At 39.5% G+C, this 20,039-nt stretch overlaps 1 protein-coding gene across 8 annotated transcripts in view; it reads right to left on the bottom strand.

Moving 5' to 3' along the window:
- The window catches only part of RYR3 (ryanodine receptor 3), a 954,561-nt gene that overhangs the window by 447,306 nt on the left and 487,216 nt on the right, over window positions 1-20,039 (bottom strand). For all 8 annotated transcript variants that reach the window (XM_089671311.1, XM_089671312.1, XM_089671314.1 and 5 more), the window contains 5 exons: window positions 19,758-19,861; window positions 9,089-9,224; window positions 4,402-4,582; window positions 2,109-2,217; window positions 549-669 (listed from right to left, as the gene is read on the bottom strand). In XM_089671311.1, the coding sequence (XP_089527437.1) occupies window positions 549-669; window positions 2,109-2,217; window positions 4,402-4,582; window positions 9,089-9,224; window positions 19,758-19,861 (651 nt within the window). The remainder of the gene's footprint in view (window positions 1-548; window positions 670-2,108; window positions 2,218-4,401; window positions 4,583-9,088; window positions 9,225-19,757; window positions 19,862-20,039) is intronic.

Below are 20,039 nucleotides of genomic sequence, written 5' to 3'. Positions count from 1 at the left end.
ACAAATAGCCTAACTGAAATTTTCTGAGAAAAGAGAAACAGTAGCACATATTTAGAAAGTGTAAAAAAAAAAAACCAATAAGAATATTAAGCATAACAATAAGAAAGCTAAGTGCCGCACTAACTACCCAAACAATTATTGTAAAAATTATGTATTGCTTTCAATAGAAGCAAAAAAAAAATCAAATGGCAATAATGCATCTAAGCCCTGGATCACACTGGTGCGACTTTGAAATCAGGCTACCTAAACATGATTTCAAAGCTGCATATCAGTACAATTTGCACTGCCGATTTCATTGCGGCTTGCAACTTCATATAACAGAAGTCTATGCAAGTCACAATGACACCTGCAAAAAGTAGTGCGACATGAGTGGCAGCGATATGAACGGTTCCATTGCAATGGGGTGTGACTGCATGCAATTTGGAACTGTCAAATTGCATGACACTAAAAAGTGGTATCTGAGGTTATATGAAATTAGTGACTGACAAAAATATGTATTTTTATCTTGTAGAGAAAATTAAAAAGACAGTATTGTTTAGGTGTTTTACCTTTGTTAAAAGCAGGCAGCTTTAGAGGAATACTAATAATCCCAACAAGATCTTCCGTAGGTACAAGTGATCGCAGGATGGAACGTATTCGTATGGCTTCACCTTTGCCAGCTTGGATCAACTATGGGCAAACCAGAAATCCAGCACTTAACACACATTTACACAGGTGCCGTCATTGCTTACAGTACTTATAATTAAGAATCCATTATGTAAAGCAGTAATTGCAGCATGAGTTACTGTAAATGTTTTGTCCCTACATGCTACAAACTTTGGCTGGTTGTACTCTCTACATATTTATATAAATTAGAATTTCCCAATAAAATAAAAGGGAGTTTGTCGTTTAGTAAATTGCAGGTAACTAGTTATAAATCTGAGGCTGAACTGGGATAAGCAAATACTGTCTAAATACATGTGAATTGTGTAGTCTTACTGGAATTCTGTTGTGCTTTGTGTATTTCTTTCAAATCTGTGCAGTAATCCAGTGTGAAAATTTCCCTTTGTGCAGGAACTTCCCGTAATAAAGACTGATTACTGATACTCTCTTTCTTTGTGTAGGGTGACTGGTTTTGTCTCCACCCCTTTTCTGCAGACAGGCTGTAGTGGGTGAAGCTGGCTTGGTCCCTCCCACAGATCTGCTCTCTGCACAAGCTACGTACAGCACACTTTTACAATGTAATTTCTGGATTTGCAAAGGCATTGGTGCTCAGAAATGTATATTTTTTGTGGCGATTGAGAAATAGAGTGTATTCTAATTAGAGGTTTTTCCCCAGAGTTCAGTTTTAAGACATAACAGAAAACATGAACTATACCAAAGATGTGAAAATGATGTAACTGAGTGCAAAAAAAAAAATCCAAACAAATTGTGAACCACAAAACAGTAAAACAATAGCTGCACTCCAAAAATACCAATACAAATACTCAATAAGTGATATCCAGTTATTGTTGCCTATTGATAAAAAATAGTGAGTCTTACTTTAAATGTGCTCCTACCAATAACATTATTAATTCAAAATGCATGACACCAAACAATGAAAAAGTCTTTTGATGACAAAATCCAGTTTATGATGAACAGCTGTGTCCACAATAATCCTCCACCTGTGTAGTGAAATAGAGACTCTCGTGCCCACCACCACAAAAAACACACTGCTCCTTACTGAATAGTTAGACCCCAGATTATAGGTGGTCTAGTAGAGCATGATGCTGAACATATCTTGCTTGTAACATCCTAGATGGAAGAAAAGTGTCCCAGATTTCGATATATCTCCTGGTGGGTACGAGAGTGTCTAGTTCACTACACACATGGAGGATTATTGTGGACACAAATGTTCATCACAATTGAGATTTTGTCATCAAAAGACTTTTTCGTTGTTTGGTGTTTCTGTACCAAAAATGCTACAATTTTTTTTCTATGGATTACATAATTGTTTCACAGTTGATCAACCAGTTGATGTACACATGACACATTTTATGTTTTTATAATATCTTTAAACTCTCAGCACCTGATTATCTCTAAACTAAAACAAAATTATGTCATTTTTATTATGTTTTTGTATTACTTACATGTGGTTCTGGTGCACAACGTCCAAGCAAGTCTATGAGCGCAGAATAAAATGACATTATAGCATTTCCCATGTGTACAATCTCTTCTTCTTCTTCATCTTCTTCGACCCTAAATACAGATACAAATACTCTGTATGTGAATAGTCTGAGAATGATTAAAAATTTTTTTTAAAGTGTTATATATACACACAGTGGGGCAAAAGAGTATTTAGTCAGCCACCAATTGTGCAAGTTCTCTCACTTAAAAAGACGAGAGGCCTGTAATTGGCATCATAGGTAGACCTCAACTATGAGAGACAAAATGAGAAATAAAATCCAGACAATCACATTGGCTGATTTGGAAAGAATTTATTTGCAAATTATGGTGGAAAATAAGTATTTGGTCAATTTCAAAAGTTCATCTCAATACTTTGTTAAATATGTTGGCAATGACAGAGGTCAAACGTTTCCTGTAAGTCTTCACAAGGTTGACACATACTGTTGCTGGTATGTTGGCCCATTCCTCCATGCAGATCTCCTCTATTGCAGTGATGTTTTGGGGCTGTCGCTGGGCAACACGGACTTTCAACTCCCTCCAAAGGTTTTCTATGGGGTTGAGATCTGGAGACTGGCTAGCCCACTCCAGGACTTTGAAATGCTTCTTACGAAGCCACTCCTTCGTTGCCCGGGTGGTATGTTTGGGATCATTGTCATGTTGGAAGACCCAGCTACGTTTCATCTTCAATGCCCTTGCTGATGGAAGGAGGTTTGCACTTAAAATCTCACGATACATGGCCCCATTCATTCTGTCCTGTACATGGATCAGTCGTCCTGGTCCCTTTGCGGAGAAACAGCCCCAAAGCATGATGTTGCCACCCCCATGCTTCACAGTAGGTATGGTGTTCTTTGGATGCAACTCAGCATTCTCTCTCCTCCAAACACGATGAGTTGTGTTTCTACCAAACAGTTCTATTTTGGTTTCATCTGACCATATGACATCCTCCCAATCCTCTTCTGGATCATCCAAATGCTCTCTAGCAAACTTCAGACGGGCCCGGACATGTACTGGCTTAAGCAGGGGGACACGTCTGGCACTGCAGAATCTGAGTCCCTGGCGGCGTAGTGTGTTACTGATGGTAGCCTTTGTTACATTGCTCCCAGCTCTCTGCAGGTCATTCACTAGGTCCCCCGTGTGGTCCTGGGATTTTTGCTCACTGTTCTTGTGATCATTTTGACCCCACGGGGTGAGATCTTGCGTGGAGCCCAAGATCGAGGGAGATTATCAGTGGTCTTGTATGTCTTCCATTTTCTAATTATTGCTCCCACAGTTGATTTGTTCACACCAAGCTGCTTGCCTATTGCAGATTCGGTCTTCCCAGCCTGGTGCAGGTCTACAATTTTGTTTCTGATGTCCTTTGACAGTTCTTTGGTCTTCACCATAGTGGAGTTTGGAGTGTGACTGTTTGAGGTTGTGGACAGGTGTCTTTTATACTGATAACAAGTTCAAACAGGTGCCATTGATACAGGTAATGAGTGCAGGACAGAGGAGCCTCTTAAAGAAGAAGGTACAGGTCTGTGAGAGCCAGAAATCTTGCTTGTTTGTAGGTGACCAAATACTTATTTTCCACCATAATTTGCAAATAAAATCTTTCCAAATCAGCCAATGTGATTGTCTGGATCTTTTTTCTCATTTTGTCTCTCATTGTTGAAGTCTACCTATGATGCCAATTACAGGCCTCTCTCATCTTTTTAAGTGGGAGATCTTGCACAATTGGTGGCTGACTAAATAATTTTTTACCCCACTGTAGATAGATAGAGAGAGTATTTTTGAAAGTAAAAAATCAGGAATAATTGCCAACTTCTCGCCAGGGTGTATTATGCCATGACAGCCAAGCTGCCTCTCAGGATATAGCACACATCTGCGTATTCCACTTTCTTTCTTCCTTTTCAACAGCCTTTACCTCACCTCTGCTGTAAAGTCAAATTTTATTAAATTGTATGTCTCTCTATACCTGATCTCTTCTCCAAGCCACCCTGATTTTAGCAGAAACCAGAAAAAATGTTAACAAAAATATGCTACAACAGCTTTATCGCCTGTGAGGAAGCTACTGGTCTCCTCCTGACAATGGAAATCCTTTGTATGCCATTCATGATGCCATTGTCTGATGACTGGCTGATGATTTGAGAATATTTAGCAGTTTATAGACACCTTAAAAATGATAGAAATGCCACAACCTGGGAAAATTCTAAGTTGAATAGCAGTCATACATATACCATATGTTTTAATAAAAATATTTAGGAACGTTGTACTCACACTTCCCTCTGATACCCCTGAGAAGGAAGGTCCAGAGCTGGGTTCTCAGAGATATTAATAGCCTCCTGCATAGCTGCCAGCAAACCATTTCCCCCTTCTCCTCTAAGGGAAGGTCCAAAACACTCTGGGCGACGGATTAGTAGTTTCACCACCACACTGGCGTTTTCTTCAACACTCTCACCTGGAAAACAAGTGACACAAAGTAGTCAATGGTTACCAACCTGAATCTCATGGGTCTGCTGTATCGTAACATCAGAAGCACATTTACTTACAGGTGTATTTCCCCAAGGATAAAATATACAGCTTTCAGGCGATAATTAGGAAGGAGAGTACAAGGAAACTAACTAGGTAAATGAGCACAGCATGTTTATTTTAAAAGCAATCATTATATCTATAACATGTTTCCTGATGCTGTAAGCCACAAAGAAGAGAACCCCATGATTTTACAGTCTCTCCAAGAAATTTAGAGCAGAACTCTAGACTAAAAAAATAACTAGGCTAACAAATTGAATAGTAGAACGCTAGACTAAAAAAATAAGTACTTGAAAGAGGAAACTCTTGTTATAACAAGAATAATGTCAGTAAAATACTTTTCTATTACTTACCTTATCTATTAATCAAATATTCCCCGCGTGCCACTCTACACATCACACTGGCACTGTTTCAAATAAGATGGGCCAGGTTGAGGGATCCCAGTAAACATTGTACTTGTACTTGCTAACAATACAAGTCCCAGGATTTGTAGGGGAAGATTCAGAGCAAGAAATGTTGCTTCCACCACCAGTTGTTATCTTTAATGGGGATAAAGGAGTCTGCATCATAATTCTTGCAGAGCCCCAGTGATATCAGAATGCAACGAGCCTACCTATGTTTCCATATTGTCTTCACACTGGCATATCCCAGCAATTACTATCTTTAAATAAACAGTGGGTGGCCACATTACATAAAGAAGAGATCCCAAAAACATAGAAAGCAAATATTGGGGGGGGTTAGCATTGCCAACTGTAAACATAATTTCTGTCTGTACTTTTACTTTAAGCAAATGTATCAGATTCTACATTACCTAAGAATTCTCTGTCTTCGAAAAAGCCATTATAAAATGTTGCTTTTGCAAGGACATACAGATTAATATACAGTTCATTGATTTTTTTTCAGGCTATTGAAAACTGACCAGTAATTAATTCAAACACTACATATCAAGTATAATGAAGAAGATGACATTCGTTTGTGAATGCCAACTCTGCATATATTAACACCTCACACTGACTTGTTCTCTCTTTTCTTTGTCTACCTAAATCAATTAACATCTGCAATTATTCTCCATATTTTGTCACTGAAAGGCCAGCTGGGCTTTTGTATGTTATTTTGATGCCTTTCTGAATGGTGATTGAAAAAATAATCAGCAAAGCTGCAATATTTGAGTAAAAAAGAACCACTGGTTTAAAGTTCTAGAAGTTCTAGTAAAGTAATAAACCATAAGTATTTTATGGTAAAAATGTGACACTTCTAGTGATTGTTCTAAAAAAATTTTTTTTTAAAGATCGGCATAAATTAAAGGTATTCTGACTTTACTTAAAGACATCATAAACTTTCCTCCCTGCACCTTGTGTCTTTCACCTTCACAAAATGCGCACTGACCATGTAGTTTCATGGTGTCATTTGTTGGCCTGTACGCACAACCTATGGTAGAGGAAATTTCACATTCCATTGTCACCAAATTCTGTTTGTGTTCAAATATGAGGCATACAACATGGCACTGCACAGGTTACCACATGACCTCTGAAGTAAAACAAGAAGAAGCGCACCAACCTTGTGCATTACCTCAGTAACCAAATTTATTTATAAAAGAATGGTACTCACAAACAGCGAATAAAAACAGGCATGTAAGTCCTCCCAGGGACTTCAAAGGCAAGAGGCCAGCGCAAATCCCATCATGGGGGTGGATACTCAGTACAGCTGACGCGTTTCAAAGGTCATGCCTTCTTCCTCAGAGCTGAGTTTGTGAGTACCATTCTTTTACTAAATAAATTTGGTTACTGAGGTAATGCACAAGGTTGGTGCGCTTCTTCTTGTTTTACTTCACAGTTCTGTTTGGGCTTCCCCAGCCTTGGTTTGGAGCTGCACGACCCTGTATGCCCCGGTGGTTGTTTTGTTGGGATTTGATCTACTCACCACAGGCCTGGGTCCCGGAGCGCAGGAGAAATTGCATTTTTACCACATGACCTCTGTCTGTAGGCTAAGAACCGACACTTCCTGTGAAGTATCTACTGTACAATCCCTGGGTCTCTCAGTCTAGTTTTCTGAAGAGAAGTGGGATTTTTTTTTATCACATTAGCACTTCTACATGGAAATGGCAAGGCATGGATTTGACACTGTGTGACATGAAACCTTTGGCAAATAGGGACAAGCTAAATGAAGGAATACATGAACATACGATAGGGGAATCAATCAGCCATGGCACTACAACCTGCAGCCACAACATGTGAGCCAATCATTACAAGGTTAGGTAAACAAACAGCAAGAACATATGAAAGTGTACAATGCCTTTAAGCATAACTCCCAACTTTCTGAGATGGTAAAGAGGGGGTTCCTCTCCACAAAAAGTATGTAGGCAAAGCACAAAACTCTGGCATACCCCCATTGCATGGAAACTTCATATACAAAAATTGATTGATCAAACCCACAAGTGCTTTTTATACCACTATTATTCTTTTATACTTACTTTTGAAATTTACAAATGCAGCAGTTTAGAAACTGGGTGAAAGGGTTACACTGTAAAACAGTTTTTGAATGATAATAATGCCTTTTCTCTATAGAGGGACTTTGTTCCAAAAAAGGGGCAGTCCCTCCAAATCAGGGACAGTTGGGAGGTATATTTTGAGTACTATTACATTCTGTATATAACAAAATGGCACTGGCAATTGGATAAATTATGCATAAGGCACAATTATGCCTTTGCTCTAAGAAAACAAAACAACCCCCAGACCTAAAGAAAAAATTATCTAACTTTAACCATTTCCTGTCCCTAGGATGTACCCATACAAGTGGTTATACCAGGATCATGGCTGCAGCCATTGATGGGCTTTACTGTAAAAGTAATCCAAGTGGCTCCACAGCCACCAGAGTACTTTTACAGGGCACGGAAGGCCCCCCCCCCCCCCTGGCAACTATTCCTGAGCCTCACCGTTCCACCGGGGAGTCCAGGACCACTACACTTGGTTGGGCAGGCTGCAGACAGTGTAGAATTAAGCTGTAAGCGATGTGTATGCTGTCCCTTCTGGTTCTGGTTGTTTGTCTACTGGCCTGTACTGGGCAGACAGGGAGCTGATCACACCAATCTAGTTTTGATTGGCTGCTTTGGAAGGCAGAGAAAAGATAAAGAGTCTAATGCAGGGCCTTAATGCAGAAAATGCAGAGAGCAACACAAGTGTAAATGAATGCTCAGCAGCATGAATCAATGTGCGACGTATACAAGTGTTTTTTGTCTTCAAACAAACAGAAATTTGTACCACATCCACAGATATAACAATTTCAAAGGGAAACAGACCCATGAAGATTGCAAGTCTTCAGTAAGGTGTACTTCCTCTGCTCTCAGAACTGCAAATTATCTGCCCTTGTGATCTTCCCATGCTATGACCTCCCACAGCCATATTTAAGGCATAGATTACCTTTACCAAAAAAAATTGTCTATGCAAATAAAGAGCAGCTGTAGATAAAAACAAAGTGTGCAGCTTTGACCAAAGCTGAATAATGCTCTTGCTATAGGTGTAGGTCATTTATGTACCTCCTGAAGCCTGAATGAAAATCGTACTTTCCTGCTAGTTCACCTGCACAATCACAGGAGCAAGCTCTCAAATGGTGCGCTCAGAGCTACTTTGTCAGGGAGAGGAAGAGCATGTGAGGAGGTTTGAATCAGAGAAAGAGCTCACACCTGTGATGGTAAAGGTGAACAGTAAGAGCTAGCAGTTCATTCATTTTCTGCAAAATTACACTTTCACAATGTGTTCTATTGCTGACCCATAACCTCTATAGCACTGAAATATTCACAAAAACGACAGGATTTAAACTCTCATAAACTTTTCAATCCTGCGCTCACATACATACAAGCTGGTACAGCTTAATTTCTCATATATTTGAAAGGACATACAGCTGGCCCTTCCTCCTCAAGAGTGCAGTGCAATATAAAACAACTATGTAAATAAATATAGTGTAAGATACAGTTCTTTTCAGTACTTACAGTACTATTGTTTATATTTGATTGAAAAATACTTTCAATAAAAAATTACCCGAGTAAAAAAAATAAATACAGTGTTAAAAAAAAATAAAGTCATAACATGGCAACATATGCAACTATTGTGCCATATTCATTTCAAAGCACCATCAATGGTATGGTGACCAATCCTTTTGGCCTAAACTGTTAGCTCTTGAACTCCAGCTATGCTGGATAACATTATAGAATATACCAGTTTAATCAAATTCACAGAAAAAGGAGATCATCATTTAGTATTTGGAAGAAAAAAATCATATTGTGATTAACTGAGTTCTATCTGGCTACAAGTAATCTGCATATTTCCTTGATTTGTTGTTATCATAATACAACATTTACATAAACTGGAGGAAATCAGTGAGTACATTTATACTGCAAGCACACATGCTGCTTCACTTAGGAAGTGATATCTATACTTACAGTTTACAAAGACAGCAAAGCGTAAGAATGACAGGTAACGCTCTCCCTCTATAGGATTCCATCCAATATCTGGGTATCCTTTGGCTATTAACATTGGACAGCTCTGCAGTCCACAACCTGCCAAATATGTCACAACCTGTAAAAAAGCAAATAGTTCCACAGTGTAAATATAACCATGTGCTTTAGCAGAGACCTGAATCACTTCCTGCTATTAAAAAAATGGATAGATACCTAACTTTGTGAAGGTAAAACGAGAGTGATTTTAGATAAATTTAGTAGTTATGAGCTGGCTAAATAGGGTAGTAACCAGATTTGATTTTCCTATAGTATCTCTGTAACCAAAGACTATGAGAATAAATCAGAGGTGTTATGCCCTGTTGGCTCAGCAGCAGCAGGGGATTATCACATATAAAGAAGTAGTTATGATAGTTCAGCTGGCTTCATACTGCTGTAGGTAGTCACTGACTTCACGGTACTAGTTCCTTTCCTCCAAAAAACATGGATTTACAGTGGGGCAAAAAAGTATTTAGTCAGCCACCAATTGTGCAAGTTCTCCCACTTAAAAAGATGAGAGGCCTGTAATTGGCATCATAGGTAGACCTCAACTATGAGAGACAAAATGAGAAAAAAAATCCAGACAATCACATTGGCTGATTTGGAAAGAATTTATTTGCAAATTATGGTGGAAAATAAGTATTTGGTCAATATCAAAAGTTCATCTCAATACTTTGTTATATATCCTTTGTTGGCAATGACAGAGGTCAAACGTTTCCTGTAAGTCTTCACAAGGTTGGCACACACTGTTGCTTGTATGTTGGCCCATTCCTCAATGCAGATCTCCTCTAGAGCAGTGATGTTATGGGGCTGTCGCTGGGCAACACCGACTTTCAACTCCCTCCAAAGGTTTTCTATGGGGTGGAGATCTGGAGACTGGCTAGGCCACTCCAGGACCTTGAAATGCTTCTTACGAAGCCACTCTTTCGTTGCCCTGGCGATATGTTTGGGATCATTGTCATGTTGGAAGACCCAGCTACGTTTCATCTTCAATGCCCTTGCTGATGGAAGGAGGTTTGCACTTAAAATCTCACGATACATGGCCCCATTCATTCTGTCCTGTACATGGATCAATTGTCCTGGTCCCTTTGCGGAGAAACAGCCCCAAAGCATGATGTTGCCACCCCCATGCTTCACAGTAGGTATGGTGTTCTTTGGATGCAACTCAGCATTCTCTCTCCTCCAAACAAGACAATTGTGTTTCTACCAAACAGTTCTATTTTGGTTTCATCTGAACATATGACATTCTCCCAATCCTCTTCTGGATCATCCAAATGCTCTCTAGCAAACTTCAGACGGGCCCGGACATGTACTGGCTTAAGCAGGGGGACACGTCTGGCACTGTAGGATCTGAGTCCCTGGCGGACCATTTTTGGCCAGTCTTCCTTTGATGATAAAAAAAGGAGATATCCATTACCATTTACCACCAAATGAAAGCCCAATTTGTCCTAAAAAAACAAGGTATAATGCACCTGGATGCACAAAGTAGTTGTGATGATGTGTACGGTTCTGCTAACACATGTCAAAGTTGCAAAATTGTGCTTAGGCATTAAGGTTTATTTTACCCTTAGGAGCGAAGGGGTTAAGGTGTGATGTTATGTCTACTAGGAAAGCAATACTATCCATTGTGCTCTCATCTTGTAAAAACAGTGACAACTGTTTTGCTTTCTGACTTTTCAGTTGTACTAAGAAAGCTGCTACTTCTGTTCGAATGATCCAAAAATATTCCAATACACTGCCTTTACTCAGCCATCTCACATTTTTGTGCAGTAAAAGGTAATTTGCATTTGCCTAAACTTCTCTAAGAAACTCTCTTAGTAAACGATATTGATGGGATGAGGATACTGTGAGGATGTTGATATGTTTCATCATTGTGTCCATTATGTCATGGTTGTCCTCTTTCAACTGTGGCATGGCTCCTCTCTCCTTTCCCAACATGGCAGGTGATGACTGACACCACTTTTTTCAGATCTATCCTCCTCTTTCTCAGAATCTCCTTTATGGCCTCATATATGGCCTCATATATGCCTTGTCTTCTTGTATGTGTCTCAAGTGGTGTTACACCTAATGGGTCCTCACAGAGTTCTTTTGTTTCTTTGTGAAAACATCTTCCATATACCAAAAGCTGGGCATTATCAGTTATATCTGTTGATTCATCAATGGCTAAAGAAAGGCATACTGCACTCTGAATAGCTGCATCAAGTTGTGCCAATACATCCTCTGATAATAGTTCTGTCTTTTTTGCTGCTTTTGAAGCTGACAGTGGAATTTGGTTGATTTTTTCACACAGCTCATACTTAGTCTGGTTGAAAAAAGACATAGGTCCATCTAGTTCAACCAATAAAAAGGAGAATAACATTATACAAACCCTGGATCAACTTTACCTATAAATATTAGTATCCAGTTATATTATGTGCATTTAGGAAATATTTCAGGCCTTTTTTAAAGCAATCCACTGAACTGGCCAGAACCAACTCTTGAGGGAGCCTATTCCACATTTTCACAGCTCTTACTGTGAAAAAGCCTTTCCATATTTAGAGATTAAACCTCTTTTTTGCCAGTCATAAAGAGTGCTCCCTTGTCCTCTGTGATAACCTTAAAGTGGAACTACACTGCATCTGAGCACCACAAACCAAAAATGCTATTTAATTCATTTTTAATATTCAAAGCAAACTCACCCATCCATCCATGCCTCCATGCTTTATTTTGCTAAGAAATCATTTTGAAAAACACCCCCTGGCATTTCTGGCTGTGGCCATCTTGAGTAAGGGCAAGTGATTCATGTAGAATTTACTTCCTAGAATCTATCTGCCCTTAGCTCACGCATAGGCTGAGCGGAGAACCCTCCCTCCCCTCCTGAAGACTGCTGGGATGTATGAAATCATTTGCCTAGGCATGGTAGCCAGGAAGTAACTGAAGAAATGTAAAAAAAAAATTGAAAACAAATAAATATGAAATACTTTCCTATCTAATTACTAATGCTAGCAGAAGAAGGATTACAAATAGTCCACGTTGATTGAGAGAGTGAAGTTCCACTTTAAAGTGAATAATTCTACACTATATGGACCACCTATGTATTTATACATGTTGATCATATCCCCCCTTAATCTCCTCCTCTCAACAGAGAATACATTTAGCTCCTCCAATCTTTCCTCATAGCTGAGTTGCTCCATGCCTCTTATCAATTTGGTTGTTTTTCTCTGAACTATCTCCAGTTCCCCAATATCCTTATTGTAAATTGGTGCCCAAAATTGAACTGCGTATTCCAGATTGCGTTACTAATTATTTGTACAGGGGTAAAATGATATATCTGCAGTCTCTCTTGCCTCTCTTGATACATGAAAGGATTTTGCTAGCATTGGAAACTGAAGCTTGGCATTGCATGCCAATATTAAAATGTTACTAAACCCAGGACCTTGCATTCACTATCTAGGGTCTCCCACAGTACACAGAGCATGGAAATGCAATTATTTTAGAAAATATAAACTGCTAAATAACGTTTCTCATCAGCAGTTAGAGCAGCCTTGTGACTTCTATCAGTGCTCAACAGAGCACTTGGTTAAGCTTGTAGAAGGAGTTTTCATTCTCCCCTGATTGTCATATGAGAACTGCCTAACCCCTGACCCTCTGTCTGGACAGTGTTGATTGGCCCTGTGCTGATCACATGAACCCTCCCAAAGGAAAAAAAAACTCTCTAGCAATAAACATTAAACTGGGCATGTGCAGCTTGCCCCCAAGGCTCTGTTCTATCAAGAGTCAGGGACAGTTGAAGAAGGGGAGGATCAGAAAAGTCAGGATTAAACATCCTTTTTACGTGCTCTCGGTACTTCTATATGCACTCTGCGACATAGATACCAAAAAATTTTTTTGTCCATCGACATTCTTTTATTAGTTCCTTTCTTTGGCAGTCTAGGTTTAATAAACTGATTCTTTGTAGGCCTTGGACCCAAGGAGGCTTGGCGTGTCAACACTTTCACACATATTTTTTAGCTGCTCTCCTTACCCATGCACATAATTGGCTAATTTCCAATTATTCTAATTCCTCAGTCATCTTGGAAGCAGCGTACAGTGGCTCCTATGAAGCGCTTAGAAATCTACTATACCAGGGGGTGAGGGTTGTGTTTCCACCTCTTACCTCATCTATGTGACCGGTTGTTAGGGCATGGTCCACAGTTATGCCTAAATGTGCCTTGGATTCTACCTTTTGGTCTCCTTATGCTCCATTATGGTATAATCCTAACTTACCTGAATTTGAGTCCTCCCCTGATCCCTCGGTGTGTGCTTTGAGAGGTATTAAATACTTAGATAATATTTGTGACAGGGGCTTGTTACTTACTTTTGACCAATTGAAAATCCAATATGACCTTCCCAATTCTAATTTTTTTTTTTTCATTTCTACAACTCCACCATGCTTTTCGCTCTCAGTTTGGAGCTGGCACACTTCATCTGTTAACAGACGATCTGGAGTCCCTCTTACAAGATCCCTCACTTAAGAAGCCATTGTCTAACATCTATAAGGCATTGTTATCTACTGTCTATGTAGATCTTCATCCACTACAAATGAAGTGGCAGGCGCAGATTGCTGAGTTCGATGAGGAGGATTGGGAAGATGTTTGGGAATGTCCCTTTGCACAACACTGGCCAGAATGCATAGAATATTTCCTGAAGTGATATCTAATTGCTGGTGCTGTGGTGTGGCCTCAGCAGATTTCTTTCACACATTCTGGTACTGCCTTCACATCTCCACTTTTTGGATGGAGATATTAGAGTTCATTCACACCTTATCTACCATTAATGTTCCTCAGACGGTGGATGCGTGTCTCTTAGGTCTGGTTAATCCTTTGGCCCATACAAGAGCTACTAGAGCACTCCTTAATTTATTGCTCTTTTATGCCAGAAATGTCATTGTTTTGAGGTGGAAAGTAGCTCAGCCCCCCTCTTTAAAATACTGAAAAACATTGGTTAATTCTGTGGTGCCATTTTACAAGGTGACATATATTTCCAGGGCATGCCCTTAAAAGTTCAACAAAATTTGGGATGTGTGGTCGGAATCCTCCTCCAAGGTTGCAGTCGATACGGGATGAATTGAAATACCTCCTGAAAGGTGGATATTTTTAATATTTTATTGTCTGCATGACCTTGATTAAGACCCTCTTGGATCTCCTGACTACTCCAAGGAGTAATACTGTGTGTTGAATACCTTCCCCTATAGATCCTGCTTTCTATCCTTTAACCGCAGAGACCCCTAGTCATTAATATGTCACGGATACTTGGGTTAAGGTTAGCTAGAGTGAGTGAGCCAATCTTATGTTTTGGTGTAATGTTTTGTCTATGACAAGCAAGCTGGGGAATGCCCAGAGGCTCTGTTTTGTATTACTATTTACTATTAAAATTGAATAACATTTTTTTTTCAAAAACATCCTTTTCACACAGTGTAGAGGAATAACCCCTTAAGTTCCACAGTGGGTATAACAAGCATGTTTTACGGCATATGCAGACTTATTTTACTGTTGTAGGTTTAATAACACTTTAAGCTTATGATCTACCAGAACACCCAGATCCTTCTTCACCATTGGTTCCCCCAGTTTTACTGCATATTTCCATACCCATCAGCATGCCCCTTATTTTATGTTAAGGGGTACTCTGATGGGCACATTTTATGTTAGGGGCACTCTGATGTGCATATTTTATGTTAAGAGGCATACTGATGGGCAGATTTTATGTTAAGGGGCACTCTGACGTGCACAGAATAAAATGTGCCCATTAGAGTGCCCCTTAACATAAAATATGCCCTTCAGCGTACCCCTTAACATAAAATGTGCCCTTCAGAGTGCCCCTTAAGATAAAATGTGCCCATCAGAGTAACCCTTAACATAAAATAAGGGGCATGCTGATGGGTACATTTTATATTAAGAGGCACTCTGATGAACACATTTTATGTTAAGGGACATTCTAATGCGTGATCCCTCAACATAAAATCTGCCCATCACCGTGTCCCTGTAAGTACAAACACACCCTACCTTGAGGGCAATCAGGGAGTGGAAGCTGGCAGGGGTAGCAAGCTGCAGGGTGCAGAAGTTGTGCCAAAAACCTTGCTGCAGGAGGCAGGACACACATGTGACGTCATTGGTTGCTGGGACACCCATGGTCCCAGCAACCAATGACTGCTGAACAGCGGGGATCTGGCATTTTAGATAGCTGACCTAAATCAAAGATCTGCAAACTATGGCCTGTGGGCTACAGCATTTTATCAATCCCACAGCTAGGGTCAGTGGCATATCTTCACTGTACAATGATTGAAAATTAAGGTCAAGCAGAGGATGGCTATGAGAGGCGGTGGAGCTCTGATGTGTGGGGTACTCTGATAGTAATTTATTTCAGCCCATGCATATTTGTAAAATATATGATGTGACCCTTGTACTAAAAATTTGGAGACCCTAGTCTAAATCCATGCAGCATTAAAGAAGGGTCTCATACTCATAACATCAGCATGTAAAAAACAAAACAGTAATTGTCAAGACATCATTTGCCCCTTGCAAACGTCCCCTTAAAGCAGAACTAAATCTTCCTATCCTTTACAGCCAATGAAACTGCCATCTTAGCCTCTTAATCTGCAGTTGCCTTGGTGCTGCCAATGATCAAATATGACACCAGCCATTTGATGGCTTGATAGTTCGGTTGACAGCACAAGCTTACTATGACAGTTATCATTCTTGCAATGCCTTGAATCTGTTTTGAGAAAAAGTTAAATTGGTGGGTTTAGTTCTGTTTTAATGCTCAGGAGAGATATTGCTAACTGCCAGAACTGTATCTTAGTAGCCTGAGTTATGCTTAGTAGCGCCAAAAAGTATGCCCTTAAAGAGGAACTTCACTTAAGGCCTTGTTCACACAATATGTGCAAAAAAAAAAAGATTGAAAAAAAGCACAGATTTCACTTGCAGAGACACGAGTTTGCAACAGTTTTCATGTGTGTTTCAGTGAGTTTTATACACATTGCAGATTCCTGCACAGAAAAAATCTGCATGTGATACTAGTGTTGTGGTGTGAACAAGGTACATAGAGTACTATCATTTTTTTTGTGCATTGAAGAATGGGTGAAGAAAAACCTGCTTCTCTGCACCATGGTGTGAACGAGGCCTAAAAGTGAAAGTTCTGCTTATTCTCCTCTCCCACTTCTGCTTTTCTCCTTTAGGCTTGAATAGCAGAAGTTGGCCCCTACTCCCTCCTGCTGTCAACTTCTTGGAACATTTCACAGGCTGCTGGACTAGTCTAAAAATGCAGCATGATCTTGTACATATGCAGTGGGGAACCAACTGTGAAACAGCAGGAAGTCACAGCCATCTTCCCACAGCCAAGGTGGTGGTGCCGTTGTTCCCAAGACTGATGAAGAACCAGCCCGGGTGAAGACAGCACTGGATCCCTGGACTGGTGAGTGGGTGTTTATTAAATGTCAGCAGCTACAATATTTGTAACTTTTGACTTTTACTTTTTTTTTAAGACAAACATTTCTCTTTATTAATTTTAATAGATTAATTTTACAATAAGATGCATACACTATAGTTATGTTGATTTCAGCAAGCCAGCCTTTCATGAAGGAGACTAGTTTAACTCCCCAGAGACTACAGATTGGTCAGTATTTATGAAACAAGTATATAAAGAAATTTCAGTACAATTTACAAGATTTACTAATATTCAAAAGGAAGACATTGGGAGTCACACTTAATTTATCAGTACAATAGATATACTTTTCCATTACTCAGTAAAGTACTTAATGCAAAACTAAAGGCAAGATTTTTTGTTTTGTTTTTGGATAGAGTGCAGAGGGATTAGAATGATTGTCAGTTGTTTTTGCTGTCTGTGCCCCCATTAAGAATGTAGCGCTCACTCCCTTAGGAGCCGCTGACTTTGATTGGGTCAGGCAACACACATTTTCCACATCTTCACACACACAGTCAGTAAAACAGTCTTGAAACTGTTTTTTGTTTTTATTGAGGGGTTAACAACTTGGATGGGGTTTAGGGTTAATTGGGATGCCCAAGGAACTGCAAACTTGAGGACAAGCATCTTAGCAAACTGTACACTGTACAAAAATGTAGATCAGCAATAATAGCACTGTCTCTTTAAAAAGCATTGAAGTCCCCTCGATATAGCTCCTCAGACCTCAGATGAATCATTCCTCTTTCACCCAGCTACACTGAAGGTATCCCTGGGCAAGGGATTCAAAGATCTGCCAATTAAGTAGTCCTAGTTGGGTCTTGCACCTGACCGCCCTCTCCCTTTATCTGGCCCAGGGGGTGTAGAAGTACTCACACTGTCCTGTCCTGTTAGCTTGGTGGGTTGCAGCTGCTTTCAGGCCTTATGCTGGGCTGTCTCCTTCCCTGCTGAGAAGATTGTCCTCCCTAGGAGACTTAGCACATTGGAAATCCTTCTGTCCAGCAACCAGCCTGTAAGTAGGCTCCCCTCTCAGTCCCCACTCTCCAGCAGCTTTCTCCAGTCCATCTTCCACCCGACTCCCCTGTTGCACAGGCTCTGTCCTATTTAAGGGTTGCTATTGGCCACCATGTCCAGACTCCTTCCTAGGGATTGGCCAAGTTCGCCTAAGCTCCTGGAAGGGTGGGAGGGTTCCAGAACTTTTGACCTGTAGAGCTTCCAAGCCTGTACTGAGGTGAACTCTCTACTTCACTCTCAGGCTCGCTCATCCCAGGGCTCTAACAAGCCTCTAACAAAAATCCTACCTGGCTAAGCTAAATGGCACTACAAGAAGATTTACCCTCTTTATTTGTCCTGGTTACTATTATGACTGAAAGTGAAAGTAAAAGAAAATCCCAAATTTTGGGTTGTCCCCAAAAAAGTAAGAGGAAACATCTTCCAACGGAGACACTAGTTCTGGTGACCTGGGGGTCCCCAAATATTTCCCTTATTTGCAGGGACTTCCTCTCGCTTCCTGTTTGGCTATGGGACAGGAAGTGAAGGGAAATCTCCACAATGGAACATAAAAGGTGAAAATAAAACTGACAGGGGTTATGCTCTACCAAAAGTGAAAAAGAAACGTTTTGCCTATTGTTCTATTTTAATTATTATTCTATCATATTCCTTCATAAACTCTTAACTAATGAGTGAAATTAACACCTACATAATCGTCAGATTTTTGTGATGTTTTGATTTACTGTATATTCTAAATTCTGTTCTCACTTTGAACATTTGGCAATATTACAAATTAACAAAAAATGTAAATGGCCAGACACAATTTAAAACCTGTACGATTTTTCAGGAATTACATCTTGGATTATGAATTCTGGAAAGCACACATATTGTTATATCTCTGTTTTCCAAACTAAAACAGTTTGTGGCACAATCTAATGTTTGTTGGTGTTTAGAATTTTCTTACAGGGTAAAAGAAAAATGTGGTTATAATATGAGGATGTAACATATTGCAAAGATGTACTGATCAGATATGTTTAAGGTAATTGCTGCAGCAAATGTTAAACAAATATTACAAGTTGCTAGTCACTACGGAGACCAAGAATTTACACATACATTAAAGCAGAACGATAGGCAAAACTCTATTTTTCAAGGGAGGGTTATAACCCGTCAGATTTTTTTTTCATCTGTGCCCTATTGGAAAGGTTTCCCTTACCATAACCAAAACAGGAAGTGAGGGAATTCTGGTGGGTCACCCAAGAACAACAGAGCTAATGTCTCATTGGAAGATGTCAATATTATATATTATTAATATTTCCTGTTTTCTGTGTTTTACTAATTCTCTGCTAATATTACCACCTCAGGACTAGCACATGTAACCTAATACTGTAAGATACATATCAATGCAGGTTATCAATCCCAAGAAGGCTTTAAGGAGATTCTTTGTTTATTCTCTAACGACAGCATTTTTTACAGTTTTAACCATCTAAATTCTAATAGCACCTGTAAATTTCCTAATCTTTATCAAGGAAGTCGGCATCCTGCATAAAAATATCATTGGTTGCTATGATGCAACAACAAATGTCAACAAAGTAGCAAACCAAATGCAATTTTGATGTCTTTATTAACCGCTTGCCCGCCGCCCTATAGTAGAAGTACTGCTACAGGGCTGCACAAAAGCACACACATATATATATATATATATATATATAAAAAGGAAAAATTCCAGTATATATACACCGCCATTTGTAGACACTATAACTTTCATATAAACCAATTAATTTACATGTATTGGGATTTTTTTGGCAAAGACATGTAGCAGAATACATTTTGACCTAAATTTATGGTGCAATTTGACTTTTAAATTTTTTTTATTGGATGTTTTATAGCAAAAAGTCAAAAATATTGTTATTCTTTCAGAATTGTCAGTTTTTGTTTATAGTGAAAAAATAGAAAACTCAGAGGTGATCAAATACCACAGAGAGAAAGCTCTATTTGTGGGGAAAAAAGGACATAAGTTTCATATATGTACATTATTGCACGACTGCGTAATTGTAAGTTAAAGTAACGCAGCGCTGTATCGCAAAAAAATGTCCTGGTCAGGAAGGGGGGTAAATCCTTTGGAGGGCAAGTGGTTAAGGTTAGGCACAGGATGACAACACATTATTTCTGTAGTTGTTTACAAATGAATTACCTTCTCCAGGTCTGGTTCTTGCAAAGCCAAAGCAAGCTCATTGTTGTCCATTACAGATGCAGCAGCGACATCTAGTGGAGTAGATCCCCTCATAGAAGGAGATGCTATAGAGAGGTAGCATGCAAAAAGTGAAAAACAGTACATGAATATCTTTCTATAGTTTATTAGGCTTTTGCTGCTGTAAGGCATGTTCACATTTACACACACAATTTGAATTGCATGATTTAAAGTACTTGTAAACCCTTCCATATACCCAGTGAGGTGACTGGCCTCAGGAGATAC

The sequence above is a fragment of the Staurois parvus genome, unplaced genomic scaffold (genome assembly GCF_062004578.1).
Source record: "Staurois parvus isolate SC_StPar_1 unplaced genomic scaffold, SC_StPar_1.0 ptg000104l, whole genome shotgun sequence".
NCBI classification, from domain to species: Eukaryota; Metazoa; Chordata; class Amphibia; order Anura; family Ranidae; genus Staurois; species Staurois parvus.
This window is presented reverse-complemented; position numbering and strand designations above follow the sequence as displayed.